At 35.3% G+C, this 16,354-nt stretch overlaps 1 protein-coding gene across 7 annotated transcripts in view; it reads left to right on the top strand.

Moving 5' to 3' along the window:
• The window catches only part of LOC149782448 (phospholipid scramblase 1-like), a 76,517-nt gene that overhangs the window by 16,844 nt on the left and 43,319 nt on the right, over positions 1-16,354 (top strand). For 3 of the 7 annotated variants that reach the window (XM_089933864.1, XM_089933869.1, XM_089933868.1), the window contains exons 2-3: positions 12,396-12,448; positions 14,961-15,056. In XM_089933864.1, coding sequence (XP_089789990.1) covers positions 12,418-12,448; positions 14,961-15,056 — 127 coding nt within the window. In that variant the 5' untranslated portion in view covers positions 12,396-12,417. The other 4 variants (XM_089933866.1, XM_089933870.1, XM_089933865.1 and 1 more) reach the window with 4 other exon arrangements.

Genomic DNA, 16,354 nt, shown 5'->3' with positions numbered 1-16,354 from the left:
GGTGTCCTTTTGATGCTGTTGTTTTTGTATTTCATGTTTCTGTTTTTCTTCTTGTTGTGGATGGTTTTGCTTCTGTCCTATTAGTTGTTGTTGTTCTCTTCATTGTTGTTTTCGGGTTTGTTTTTCTTCATCTTGTTTCTTCCAGATTTATGCTTTTGATGTTGGTGTTGCTTCGTCCTCGTTACTTTCTGTTCGTTGTTCTCTTTTCTAATCTCTGCTTGGGTCTCTTGGTTTTTAGAGCATTTGTGTGGAGTATGTTCGGTCGGTTCGCATCTGTTACATTTTCTATGATATAAATACATCCCTTGTGCCATGATTTAGTCAGAAAACAATGTAGAAAGAACGATCTTTTCACGTCTATCATTTTGCTCATCTCAATTTCTAATGTTCTTGTCCCATTGTATATATGTGCTAGTCTCGATGTTATCACGTTTATGTTGAACTTTTTCTCGAACTTTTCTACCGTTGCTTCTAGAGGTATCTCGAGTGAAATGTCAGTTTGTTTCTTTATTTTCCGCAAAATGTGTGTGGGTTCCTTTACTGTGACAGTCTCTCCTGCAATAGTTATTTCCCCAAGTGGTAGTATCGGTTACGTTCCTCTAGGTCGTAATATGTAGCCTTTATACCACTTTGGGTTGAGTGAGTAGAATCGTTGTATGTAATCTCGGTTTTGTAAATTTGTTTGGAGGGTGCTCTCTCTCTCATGTTGATCTTTTCGGACCAGTTAGGGAGGCCCTCCTGTCCTACTTTTAAAGTTGCCAGGTGGGATGTGTTATGTCTTTTGATATTGTACGTGTTTTTATTCATTCATATTGTATCTTTTTTTTTTAAATGTTATTATTTTCTGTATTGTATATTTATTTTTTTAATTCGATATTATATTCTAGGCATTCGTCGTAGTCCAATAGGTATGTTTCGATCTTTCTGTGTTCTTCTTTGTCTCCATTTTCCCCTTCTGCTTCTGTCTAATTATAGTTCTTTTATTTGTTCCTCGCTCAGGTTTAATTGGGCTGTTTCAGTTGATTTTGTCTGTCGATGTTATTTTAGTTTTCGATTTGTTTTGCTGTTTTTCTCCTAATTCCTCTTGTTGGCCATGTCTTTGTTCTCGCTGTTTTGGTTTTTCCTGCTGTATGTTTTCTGGCGTGGTGCTCGTTTGTACTTGTTTCATCTTGGTTTCTCCCGTTGTTGTTTCTCCCCTTCTTTGTTGCTGTTCCTTTTGTTTTCCTATCTCTTTTTGTTTTTGGATTTGCTTCTGTCCTAACTGTTGCTGTTTTTTTTTCTTTGTTGTTGTTGGATATTCTTTGTCTTCTTGTTGTTTTTGTTTCTCAACCTCGTGTTCATGTTTCTCCTGTTGTCGTTGAAGTTTTTTGTCCCAGTTGTTGTTGTTGTTCCTCTTTCTGTTGTTGTTTTGAGTTTTGTTTTTCTTCAAGAAGCTGCTTTTTCTGTTGTAATTGTTGTTGTTATTCCGTCTATACTTCCTGGTGCTTTTTGTTTTGAAAGATTACTGCCGTCGCAGCGTAGGTTTGTTTCTTTTGTTCTTTAGTCTCTTAACTTGTCGCTGCTTGGGTCTCCTTTTGGTTATTCGGACATCTGCGTTGAGTGTGGCCTGTTTTTCCGCATCTGTTGCATTTTCTGTGGTGTAAGCAACCTTTGTACCATGATTTAGTGAGGAATCCGTGTAGGGAGAAGGCTCTTTTCATTTCTCTAAGTTTTTTATTTTTATTTCTAGTATTCTTGTTCCAATATATATCGTGGATAGTGGAATGGGGTTGCCAGTCTTAATGTTATTAAATTTATGCCGAATTTTTTTCTTCAGAGCTTTCAACTGTTGCTTCTAATGGCATTTCCATTAGGATGTCAGATAGGCGAAGCTCCCCGTTTTTTTTTATTTTCCTTAAGATTAGTTCAGGCTCTTTTGCTATAACTTTTTCTCCCGTGATGTTTATTTCACCGTATGGTATAATCGGCAGGTTCCCTCTGGGTCGTAGTCTGTATCCTTTGTACCCATTTATGTTTATGGAATAGGTTTGATTTATATAGTCTGGATTTATGACTTTTAGAACTATCATAACCGTTGATGTTATCTTTTCTCGTGGTGTGTTTGACATGTCCAATTCTTGGGTACCTTCTTTGTAAGAATTTTGGAGGAATGATCCAACGTCCGTTTCTATCGTCTTTATCTTGAAGAATTTTTCCAACGATTTTATTTCCTTGTGGGCAGCCGCCATATTTTCTCGCTTTCTTGTCTGCGTCTCGTGAATAAAGTTCACTCCTTGTGGTTTCTATTCTATTTCCAATTTTGTTTTGAATGTTATGTTTTCAATGTTCCATCATTCTATTCAATCTTGTCGAAATAAAAATCAGTTTCACATTTCCATTCCTGTGGACTTACGCGCAGTTTGTTTAGTTCATGCCATGATAAACTTTCCTTCTCAAGAATGAGTGTCAGAAGTCTGATTTTTTAGCATGATACGCACACAACGTTATTAGGTGGAAAAACTGACGCGCTTGTGCAACCCCCATATTTATAATCTTTGGTTGCACTACACCATGTAACACTCCGCCAAAATAGTGCATATTTGTAACAGGAATTTGAAGCATAATAAGTAATAACTACGGATAAAATATTGCAATTCAAAATAAATATTGCATGTTAAGTTATGCTATTCCACTTTTAATTACAAATCTAAGCCGAAACACTAAAATCAGTGTGTAAGACAACAGCAGTAAATAGTGGCTCCCGAATGAGCTTGGTGACGCGGGAAAATTAAAACACGTACGAACACTTGAGTGGCATCGTCTCAAGAGACGGTATGTATATTATTTTCATGATAAGTCGAACTAATTTTACGTAAACGTCATTATGTAATTTGTTATAATTGATCAACTACGCTCGCGCATATCTCATAAGGAAAGCTGGAGGTGCCTGCACTATACAAACTGGCGCCGCGCTAGGTTCACGAGTTCAGTACGAACCCACACCATTTTTAGTCAGCTACGTCGGTGCTTTCTTGGTAAGGGCGCTTTGTCCCCTCCCCCCTCCCATTCGCTTTGTACGATATAGCCAGTAATGTGTTAAAAGTGCCGCTAAAACCACACTAACAAATTCAATACAAAAAGTGTAAAACAAAGATGACTGACTGTGACACTGTAAAATGCATGTACTTCATAGAGTAGCACAGATTAAAAGATCGTTTGTCAACTACACATTACATTCTTTGGCAAAACATCGTACTGGACCTGGTCTCAAAATATCCATTCGCACCTGAATTTGCTATAATAAAATAGGTAAGGTGTAATTTACAGCCATCAAACAATGTAAACAAATGATAAGAAAATAAATATTGGCTATGATTTACATATGCTGGACAGTACAGAATACAACAAGGGAATGGGATCAATAAATTAAAAAAACCTCCCTCCCAATAAGCACATAGTTTCAAATGCGTCCCGAGATAATGAATTCGAGATTGTTGACCTTAGCTAGTCGTAACAAGGTTAGGTTTTACTTTAAGACCGAACAAATATTAGTAGTTAGTAGTATGTGAAAAAAGAGCTGGAAGCAAGTTTTAACAGTGTTACGACCAAACCGTATGTGGGTCAGCGTATCTTTGCTTTATCTGCCCTGCTTCGTTACGCGGTTTTGTTGTCGTTTTAAAACTTCAAAATGCAACATGCTATTTTAATAAAAATTTACATTGGATATACAACATAAAAAAATGAAATAAATAATTTCATATCCGTGGGATACTGTTGTTGTTGTTGTAGGGTTTAACGCCATTTTTCAGCACACGATAGGCTATACATGGCGGCCAGTATTAATGGTGGAGGAAGAACCCGGGAAAACCCAGGAAAGAACCACCGACCCACTCCGTGGGATATAAATGATAAACTAGTAACAGGAACATTCATATATATATATATATATATATATATATATATATATATATATATATATATATATATATATAATAAAGTTGATCATAATAATAATAGACGATTTTTTTTACATGAACCAGTTCATTTTAAATAATATGAACAAGCCCTTCATCTCTCCAGAAATAACTCCAATATACAAATGAAAAATGACAGAAGCAGAATGCCAGCTGATTTTATGTTTAAGAACTGTATACAATTATTAAAGAAGGAAAAAAGGTTCAATCAGCAGCTGGAGATTTCACTCTGTGACGTGAGGTACGCTAGAAATAAGTAACACGGAGAAGGAGTTTCAGTTGGATATATTGGTAACTGAACTTTCACAGTTTCTCAAGAGACTGAACTAACAAATCTGCTTCGGCCGACCATCAGCAGAGATCTGCATAGTGCTCGTTAATGCGCATAAACTATCAAAATTAATATTCCACAATCCTGTCGAGAAACGTGTGCAGTTCCGGACTGTTTGGCTGGATTTTTCTAAGCGGTCGCTGCCAGATCTTCATGAACGACAGTAGAGATCTGATTTTATTCAGATTGGCTCAAAACACCGCCTTGATATCTCAAAGCATCACTGCATGTCAAGAAGAAAACAGTTCTAGAACGCTGCGCATTCTGTTTCTACAGATGACACATCTCACCAGAACGTATTATGTGGATACTAGCGTTGTAAACATCCAATCTTCTATCTCTACGTCTGTGACAACTCATCCGGAAGGAAACCTCCCAGTAGATACAAACAGTATGAACGCACAGCCTTCCCACTCGTTAGCTTTGTTTGGCATCTCACCAGTCCAAAGCTTCTGACAAAATGATAACTAGAGGTAGAAAGCAACAGAAAGGGACAATATTCACTGAAACGCCAGCCGGAGAAAAAAAAAGCAAATCTGAAGAGAAACTTAAACATGCGATAAAAGAAATCAGAGGCCACGGCAAGAAGGAAGCTTGCTCAAACAAAATCGTCAAAAACTTCAAACAGATCTGCAAGGTCCAGAAAAAAGAGACGATGGTGAATCGTTAGAAGATGAAAAATCCTTATGTCCTTTGGTATAGTGACTTTTCAAAAAATGTTTTGGGTGGCGGAGTGATTTAAGGCGCTCACTTTTACAGATCGCCGACATCTCACGTCTGTTGGCGTAGGTTCAAGTCTCAGGGTTGGTCAGTGTGGGTATGTAAGAAAGCTTGCTTGTAGCTTCACGTGGGTCGATGTTTTTTCCCCGAGATTTTTTCGGGTTTGCCCTCCATCAAATATTTTAGCCGCCACGTATTGCCTAACTTTTACTGGAAAATGGCGCAAACAACCTCCCTCTCCCCCAAAAAATAACCCCCAACAACAGCAAGCAGCGGTTCATGACAGAAGTGGATCAAGGCTGTGTGTGTGTGTGTGCGTGCTGCGCGCGCGCGCGCGTGTGTGTGAAACTGTTCATGCAGAGCAATACGCGTATGAGATCTTTGGCATGATATTATTTTTATATGTGATAAGTGAAAGCGGATATTGTATCACAGTATTATTTTTTTATTTTATTTGTCTATCATTTAAAGTTTTATTTTGTGGGGTTTTTTTTACCTGTGTTAGATTACAGTATATTTACACACAAAAAAAATTTTAGTTTAATTTTATTTTTTATTTTATAGAGTTTTCTTCACGCAGTTAATTTTCAGCTAAACTGTGATTTTTTTTTGATTTTTTTTTTTTAATGGAGACTGTTGATAGTTTCTTAGCATTTTAAAATGGAATAAACTGCGTTATGGCTGAATTTTTTAAAATGTTTATAGCGCAAATAATTAGTAAAGCTAGTGGTGCTTTTGAGTATGGTTGCATACTCAAACTAACTGTAAATTCCGCGATGAAAATTCCGTAAAACTAAAACATGGAAACATGAGATTCTTTTGTAATGTCCCAAAAAGGCTCTCGTTACATTCTTGGCTACCTTTTCAAATGAGCTGAACGTTTGCTAAAAATAGATTTGTCATCTTTTTACATTACTACCAGTACTGCATGCAATGTACAATGCAAAGCGTGATTGGTAGCGAAAAGAACCAAAAGTGTTCTATTGAACCTGCCGGGTAGTGAGTTATTGGCGTAACCTTTTCAAGTAGAAAACAATTTTCTAAATTCAAATAACACTGACACAGTACATACAGTGGCGTACTAAGGGTAAATGGCGCGCGGGGCGATGATGATGGCCCAAAGGGGCTTTTGCGTCCCAAGACCTTTTGGCGCACGGGGCAATCACCCCGTCCACCCCCACCCCCGGTAAATACGCTGCTGAGTACATACATACATACATACATACATACATACATACATACATACATACGTGATGGGAATTGGTTAGAATTTCACAATCGATAATCGGTTCCACTTAACCAAATGATCATCGATTAGAATCGGTTACTAAGGACAAATTTAATTTTTGTTTGTTATACAGTTATATCTTTGCTCAAAGTTCATAATGTTAATAAATCTACAGTGGTAATCTCTTTTTTTGACGTATACTTTAACCCGATACAAATGTTACATTTTTTTATATATATTATGTTGTGTTATTTCTGTTCTACCAGTTTGTTAAATGAAAGCAGCTTTTTATGGCTGATCAGTTTTATGTAACTGAAATACTCTGCAATCTCTTAAAAAAAAAAAAAAAAAAAATTCATTCCTGTGATGTGTCTCTAATTTAAAGTAAAGAAGGACATGGTTCTCTGGTTCGTCATTTTTAAAAAACACTTCAAAAAGATTTTATATTTAAACTGAAGCAAGTCATAAAAATTAGTTTAAATTTATTAACTCAACAATTTATCAGGTTAATCATGTAATGATGACTATATGTTCCTAATTATGAAAGTTAACACCTTACGAATATGGTTTTATATTTGTAAGTTGTGAAGGCAATAAATAATTCAGATCAGCTTGAGTGGATTGGAAGCCCTGTTTAGCTTACCAGTTACACGAGTTTTACCAACCTTCGTGTTTTTCATTCAACTAAAAAGTAGTCTCCCTTTACACAATGTCGATTATCGAGTTTCGCAATCGATTATCTTATTGGTTCGCTCAACCAACTGATGATCGATTATAATCGATAATTGGAACACATACATACATACATACATACATACATGCAAGCATACATGCATAACAGTGTGATCCTCAATGATGACTCATAAAAGAGTGGTTTCTTTTATGTATTTCCAGTGAGTCTCGAGGGATCAGTATCTTGAGCTGTGTACATTTGACAAATGAAAATTAGATAATCGACTAAGCTAATAATGATACTCTCTCTCTCTCTCTCTCTCTCTCTCTTTCACACACATACACACCAATGCGCACGTACACCAATGCGCACATACACAAAGTATTGATGCTATGAACTGTTCGGAAATAGTGATTACCTCACTGTTCGGAAATAGTGATTACCTCCCTTGGCTTTTTTTTTTCTTCTTTTCTTTCTGGGTATGACTATGAACTTGGCACGTAACACAGCGGACAAATCAGTCACTGTTTCTATTCGTGAGTAGTGTTGCTCTTCTTTTTTATGTGCCTTGTTGGTATCAAATATGATTTAGAATTGTAGCCGATTCAACAGATTTTCTATTGTTTTTTCTTCTTAGTATACTTTCTCTCGCTCCATCACTAAAAATGGCCCAAAGTCATTTCGGCCCGAAATCTTTTTTGACCCGCGTCGATTTGGCTCAATGCTGCGTTCAGCTGGGAAGATTCGGCTGGAATATTTTGTCCCACGAACTTTTTATTAGGGATATACTTTACAACTTTAAAAACGATGTTTTCATCGGGGTAATATATTGTTGAGGAGAAAAGTGTCAGTTGTCATAGGGACAAAGTGGTGATTGTCCTGTATGCTGTCCATTTACAGAAAGTTGTTTAATAGTAGCCAGAGTCACAGGCATGTCACAGGTTAAATGTCATGTCAACTCCTACAACAGTCTGCCCTGTGCAGCACATATTCTTTGTCAGTTATCTGTTCGTCGTCGTCGCTCAGTACAATACATGGCATTTTACTGCCTGTCTGTATTATGCAGATAAAATCAGCTCCACACCTATACTAATATTGACTGGCAGTTTAGTAGATGATATCACCTATTCATTAAAACCTGCAAACATCTGCAGACAATTTTGTCTGCACACATCGGTGTAAATTTCATACACTTACCAGTATTTCTCGCGGTTGTTGAGCTATCGTTGACTGAAGGGTTCTTTTGGGGATATGTATATAATATTTCCGGACCAAATTCTATGTTTGTCGACTTGTAAATCCCCGTGGAATAGCACAACCTTCTGTCGTGTTGCCAATTTAAAATTTAGCGCTAGATATGGCTTTTACCATTGTCTAAACTATACGCAGGTGTGTTCCGGAAAAGGTCCCATTGATATTTCATACTTCGATGTCTCTTTGTATGTTCCTTTGATAGCTCATACGTCTGCGTCCGGTACTATGTCCCTTTGATATTTCATAGTTCTATGTCCGGTAGAATGTCCCATCAATATTTCTTACTTTGATGTCTGGTTGTATGTCCCTTTCATTTTTCGAACTTATTTTTGACACCTATTTGCTACAGTTCAGTCGTTCGCGTCACGGTGACCTATTTTTTTTTTCTCCAAAGCATGATTACGGTGTTTTCAACCCAAACGGCCTTTCAAGACAGTTTTAAAGTCATACTTCATTATAGTAAATTTATATTTACAAAAAATATGAATAATAAAATAAAACATAAACTTCCTCTTGGTTCATAAAATCACCTCTGCATCATACTCGTCATCTTTGAATGCACATGATTTGCAGAAGTTCAGTGATTTCAGAGATCAAAAGCTTTCAGCAGCGGCAAAATGGGGACAATGGATACCCAGAATCTAATTTCTACATCTCTGAAGAAATTCTGTGAAATATTCATATAAAAATACAGGTTTGTTTAAAAATCCATTTTTTAAATAAAAAAATCCGCTTTAATTATAATCAGTTTTAACCAACTCAAAAAATTTCGGACCCCCCCCCCCCCCCAGCAGCTTTCGCACCTCAAATCGGGACAAAGAGGATCAGATAAAAATGGATTAATTAAATGTGATCGTTATACCTAATTACCCAAAAGTATTTTGCGATGAATTGTATTTCATTTTTTTTTATTGATTTATGCTGTCATTATTATTGATATTAAAAGTATTAATTAAAACTAATTAAATCAATCCGGACTGGATAAAATTGAATCTAGTTGTTAAGCATACTATACCCACAAATAGTGTAATAAAATAAAGTATGCAAATTGATATCTATATTTTTGCACAACCGCACCTAATTGACTTTATATTCTTTTTGTATCGTCACTCATTCTAAATCCATATACTCTGTTATATCTAATTAATATAAAATTATCAAAGCTATGAATTATACATACACATCCAATGAAACATTGAGGCATATACAATATAATTGAAGTGCGTTTCGGTGTTTTCAGTTCGTTCTGGTGTGTTTTATTGTTTGTTAGCATCTAAATCGTAAAGACCAATAATTCCTGTTTTGGAGTGTTTACTTAACTGGGCGGCTAACTCTCCTGGCCGTGGGCACGTGAGAAAGCCTCCTAGTAGCTTCTCGTGGGTCGGTTGTTCTTTAGGGTTTTCCAGGGTTCTTCGTCCACCAGTTATACTGGCCGCCATGTATAGCCAATCTTGTTGTGAAAAATGGTGTTAAACCCTACAACAACAACAACAGTAACTCTCCTGGCCAAGTTATCCAGGTATTCTAGTAAAGATAGCACTACATGTACTACCTTCGTGGACTTGTTTTGATGTTGTTATAGCGTTGCTACGGGTATCCATCAAAACACCGAGTCGTGACGTTAGCCTGAAACTTTAGAAGTATGTCATATGGCAGTTGTGACCATGAAACAGCGCAAGACCCGGCTGTTGACGTAAAATAATGTGGTAGGTAATTTTCCAATCCCGATTTAGGCATTATCAACAATTCGAGTTTGGAGTGAAAAAGATGTGTTGCACGATGGCTTTTATGACGCGCAAACCCTGCTAATCTTCGTGCATTATCACTTCAGCTTTTAGTACGGTAAGTTTGCATTATGATAATCTAGAACGCAGCTTTATTTATTATTTACGAACATACCATATAGTTAATGAGTTTCTATTTCCCCATAATTTGAAGCTGATGATTATTGACAGTGGTAAGTGTCTAAAAAAAGCTGTACTGAAATGCTTAACAATAGACATTTAATGTATCATTTACACAGGTAAAAAAAATGCAATGGTACAGTACAATATCCTTTTAAAAATTGGATGCGTAGTAAACATTTTAATTGATCAAGTGATGAAATCAATTTTACCGGGCGCTACCATTTTTTTTTTTTTTTTTTGTCATTACACAATCTGACCAAAATTAGATCTCCACTGTCCGACGTGAAGGACAGTATAGCATGGATTTAAAGCAGATTGTGCCATTATATTACCGTATAGTTAGAATAAAGGAACTTTTTAATTATCAAGCCGAATTTCTCACGAATATTTTAATTAACAATTCCCGTATTATTATGGCATGAAACACTTGAACTGAGTACCACATGAACTCACTTTTACCAGATGCTGATATCTGTCTGATTATTGCATAGTTTTCTTCAGGGGAAACTACTCTTTACGTATTACACCCCGGGATTTTTAAAAGCCACATTTTCTAATGAATACGTTTCTTTTAATAAGACAGGCCCGGCCTAGGATGTGCGGGGCCCAACTCAACAAGCGATGAGCATGGGGCCCAGGGCGGTTGCCTCGTTCGCCTTGCCCTAGGGCCGGGCCTGTAATAAGGCCACATTAAAGAGAAATTGGTAAACAATCAAATTTAGTAGCCAGTAAATAAGTGTAGTCCGCTAACCCGAGGCTAGTAAAATTTCCTGTTGGGTAAGTAGTTTTGATAATTTAATTAGCCCTATGATTTGTAAAATCATCATTCAGCATGGGTATCAGTTCATGTGCAATTTGTAAGGAGAACAATCACCATATACGCTGATATGCAGACATATTATGCAACGGCTGATTGGGATCTATGTTGTTTGCAGTTTGACACAAATGTGTAAGTAAGTATGTCATCAGGTTACAGTATTCACCATTTGCATCTCACATTGTGATTACTATTTTCATAATGTACAATTAATAAGTCCTTGTACAGTTGACTATATGGCAAATTTAATATGTACTGCACAAACAACTCGTGGCAGTTGGTATGAGCATAGCTACGATGTCGTAGCCTCAACTTGATTTGTTGTGGTTGAGATAGGAGTAAGGGTACTAATATTATTACTAGTAAAAATGAACTGAATTAATACAGTATAAACAGATGTCATATTAACAATGTATATTAAACTGGATTAATACAGTATAAATAGATTAGACATAAACAATGTATATTAAACTGAACTAATACAGTATAAACAGTCGTGAAATTAACAATGTATTTTAACTGAATTAATACAGTATAAATAGATTAGATATGAACATTGTATATTAAACTGAATTAATACAGTATAAACAGTTGTGAAACTAACAATGTATTTTAACTGAATTAATACAGTATAAATAGATTAGATATGAACAGTGTATATTAAACTGAATTAATACAGTATAAATAGATTAGTTATGAACATTGTATATTAAACTGAATTAAGTCACAAGGTATAAGCATATGCAATTTATGGGTTGTTATTTAGAATTACCTGAGATATTTACTCATGAAGTTAGCAATGCAGAGCGAGTTCTAAAAATAGTAAGCAAACATGAAATTTCAAATTGCCATGGTGAAACCAATCATACCACCCTATAATGAAATAAATATGTCCCTGGGTTATATAAACATAATGCCTAATCATTATTATTATTTCAAATAAAGATTTAATACATTTACAAGTTGTTTCTTTGATAAATGTAATTGTATTATTTATATCAGAGCGGTTGTATATCTTGACTTAAATTTAAAACATCAACCCTGATATTTTATGTTTTTGGGTCACTGCTTAAATAATGGTTTTGTGTAGCATGTTCCTGATCAACTGACAAGATTGAGAATCCAAATTTGTAAGAATAACTCAACACTCGGTAGCCCATATCACCGCTTTTCAATAAATTATAGCATATTGCTTTAGTTAGACTTGATCTATTAAAAGGATGATATGTATCTTGCATGAAACAAAGGTATCTAAACACTTCTTCAATATTAGTATAATTTTTTTCATTTCATTAAAGAAACATACTTCAATTTAATTCGATTTCAGCTTTCTGCGCTTCCATCACATTCCAGTTAGGCCAATTCCAAATTGCATATGCCAGTGTTGAGGCATCAAACATCAGTACAGTTGTGTATTTTAAGAATCTCCCTTGGATCTCAAAACTTCTTGTATTTAACCTAAGTTAGATGCAGTAATTAAAATTTCTTCTAAAATTCTTTGTTATTATGCAGGTCTTAACGTTGAAGTTTGAAAATGGCGACTGTCACCAACCAGCCAATGAATTGTAAGTTCTGTTTATTATGTCATTATCATTTGATGCATACCTAGGTTGTCTGATTATTTGAATATCGTTGAATTTGTACAATGTTACTTGTGTAGTTATATCTTTGTATAGAGCAAAAGATTGAAAGGAAAAAGATAATACAGTCCATTGAATATCTTTGAATCTGTACAATGTTACATGTTATATCTTTGTATAGAGCAAAAGATTGAAAGGAAAAAGATAGTACAGTCCATTAAATATCTTTGAATCTGTACAATGTTACATGTTATATCTTTGTATAGAGCAAAAGATTGAAAGGAAAAAGATAGTAGTCCATTAAATATCTTTGAATCTGTACAATGTTACATGTTATATCTTTGTATAGAGCAAAATATTGAAAGGAAAAAGATAGTACAGTCCATTAAATATCTTTGAATCTGTACAATGTTACATGTTATATCTTTGTATAGAGCAAAAGATTGAAAGGAAAAAGATAGTACAGTCCATTAAATATCTTTGAATCTGTACCATGTTTTATACTTACATCTTTGGCTGCAGCAAGAGGTTGAAAATAGAAAGATTATTAATTGCATTGACAATCTGTGAAGCTTTATCATGTTATGCCATTACCAAGAAATTGTGACCTTTATTCTGGTGTTGTAAAACAGAACATGGGTTTAATTCTGTATAAAACTAACTAAATGTGCTATTTAATGATAGGGCACCTTTATTCCAATGATGCCTCTGAATAATATAAGGCACACTCCCACCCCCAAACTATGTGTTTTCTTTTGCACCGATTTTAAAACTAGGGTAATCATGATGGTTTTTGCTATTTGTTTTAAACATATATTTTTAATGTGATTATTTTTTGGTTTACCATAGGAGGAAAAAGTGCTAGTGTGAAACAGTCAGCTGATCAGAAACACAGATTTGATTTTTTCCCAAATTATTACAGTTCAATCTTAATTTGTGTTACATGAATAAACATAACCTTGTTTCATGTTACAGATTTGTTGCAAAAAGCTGTTTTATCTCAAAGACCATAACAACAGCAACTATTTATAAAAGACAATTTCTTGATAAAACAGGAATAAAACTTATTAATTTTGGTTTACACAATCCCTTATAATATTTAATTTACTTTTAAAAATCTACTATGGAAAGCGACATCTGAAAATAAATTGCAACAGAACTGTACATGTGATTGAGGGATAAGAGGTTAGAAACCATAAACCTATGTGCTAAAATTCACCAGAATATCCACCCAAAAATCCCAATTCTTTGGATGGTGACCCCAAGCTTTTGGTGTTTAGAATTATCCCTGATGTGTGCTGACAATGATTTTTGTTTCCAAGGACAGTTTGACTCTGTTTGAGATTTGTTTGTTGTAAAATCAATGAATAAATAGTCTCACTTATTCAGAAAGTTGTTTATATGTCACCATCACCTGTATGAAATGGCTGCTGTTTCAAGGTCACTTGTATCATACAATTTTACAAGCTAACCTTTGCTTTGCAAATACTTGCAATAGATGGCTATTTTCTTATCTGCCAGAGATAGCTGCTTAAAGAGGGATAATTTTCTTACCTGCAAGAGATAGCTGCTTAAAGATAGATCATTTTATTACCTGCAAGAGATAGCTGCTTAAAGAGAGATAATATTCTTACCTGCCAGAGATAGCTATATAAAGACAGATACTTTTCTTACCTGCCAGAGATGGCTGTATAAAGAGAGATAATTTTCTTACCTGCCAGAGGTAGCTTCTTAAGGGGTGATTATTTTCTTACCTGCCAGAGATAGCTGTTTAAGGAGTGATAATTTTCTTACTCCCAAAGATAGGTCCTTAAGGAGAAATAATTTACCTGCCAGAAATAATTGCTTAAGGAGAAATAATTTTCTTACCTGCAAAAGATAGCTGCTTAAAGAATTTTTAGTGTAAATACCATATAATGTAAATGTTCATAATAATAGATTATTTAATTTGTTTATATTTAGTTTTTGATGTCTGAAGGGATCATTAATGAGGTACAGAATAAATACTAGTCTGTATGTGCAGTTATATTTTGTATGGATACATTAAACTTGTAAAAATTTGTAAATATTTGCAGTATATAAAAGACTATCTCTCATAGAGTGAACTGATTAATTATTTGATTAGTTACTGCATATACACACTTGTAAGTCAGGTCTAATTGCAGACAGCATTGACCCAGATCTGCAGTCACATCAGGTGCTGGTAGATTATGGCCTGTGTTGCTATTTCTATTAATTAATCTAACCAACTGCATAACACAGATCTGCAGTCACGTCAGGTGCTGGTAGATTATGGCCTGCACTGCTATTTCTATTAATTAATCTAACCAACTGCATAGACCCAGATCTGCAGGCACATTATGCAATGGCAGAACTGAGCCTGTGCAGTTGAATCCAATTTGTATACAGCTAAGTACGGTATCCTTTCTTCCTTCCTTCCTTTGAGTAAATAAAGAATAATTAGTTTACTGAAATGTACCTGTCTATTTTTTTTCAGTAAAGCCCATGAGTGGGGCGCCACTACCCCAGGGCCTGGCATACCTGACTCAAATTGACCAGCTCATCATCAAACAGAAGGTGGAACTGCTAGAAGGTATTAGGAATTCATATCCTGGATTTGCAGAGTTCTCATAAATTTTGATTTTGTATGGTAGATATACAAGAATTAATCATGTTGTAACAGTCAGTCTATTTTGCAGATAATGATTTTGTTTATGCTTTAGGAAATGTGAAAAAATATTTCAAGGAAAGCAGTGATATCTCCAGGGTTTTCAAACAGAATAGTTGGTAATTCCCATCTCCTATTTTCATGAGGTAGATTTTCTGTGTTTATGGGACCAGTGTTTATATGAAAACTGTATGAATAGCCCACTTGACTAATACTTTGGGGCCCTGATTGGCCAAGTGGTCTAAAGCACTCGTCGTTATGGATCACTGCCAGTAGCTTCTTGTGGGTCGGTGGTTCTTCCCAGGGTTTTCCCAGGTTCTTCCACCACCATTAATATTGGCTGCCATGCATAGCCTACCGTGTGCTGAAAAATGGCATTAAACCCCACAACAACAACAACAACAACAACTAATATTTCAGCAAAGTATATGATTATTAACATTTAGATATAAAAGATATAACTGGTTATTGCTATTATCAGTAAAGTGACAATGACTGTATACAGTGACAATGACAGTATACTGTCACAATAACTGTATACCGTGACAATGACAGTATACCGTGACAATAACTGTATACCGTGACAGTGACTGTATACAGTGACAATGACAGTATACTGTGACAATGACAGTATACCGTGACAATAACTGTATACAGTGACAATGACAGTATACCGTGACAATGACTGTATACCGTGACAATGACAGTATACCGTGACAATGATGGTATACCATGACAATGACTGTATACCGTTGTTACAAAATGCCCGATATGGCTCATTTAGTCTTCCATACTTTTCATATAATCAGGTTGTCTTGTTTCACGCGCCGTAATATTTCTGTAAATGTAATTTTGCGTCGTATCGCGTGACGCTTCTATTGCTTGCGCAGCACGTGCGAAATAATATATTATTGCGCACTACTATATATAACAGGTAGAGATATTGAAGGGCACAGCCAATATAGAGGGAAGCTCTAAACATATTCAGCTGTCGGGCAGGTGCCATTGTAATTTAGTTAGAGCCAAACAGTTGGGTGAGTCGAATGTTTTAAGTCAACTCTTTTTATTATTTACAATAATTATTCAGTTTCGTAAAAGCACGTTCATTGTTGTATTATGTGGTCACATCGTTTATCGTATTTGCAATTCAGTTTATTAAGATATAACCTAGGCAATGTGGTAGCGAGTTAATTTCATCTAGTCGCTATCACGACTAATTTCGA

This window comes from Sinohyriopsis cumingii, chromosome 15 (genome assembly GCF_028554795.1).
Source record: "Sinohyriopsis cumingii isolate HCF-2022 chromosome 15, ASM2855479v2, whole genome shotgun sequence".
Classification (NCBI taxonomy): domain Eukaryota; kingdom Metazoa; phylum Mollusca; class Bivalvia; order Unionida; family Unionidae; genus Sinohyriopsis; species Sinohyriopsis cumingii.
This window is presented reverse-complemented; position numbering and strand designations above follow the sequence as displayed.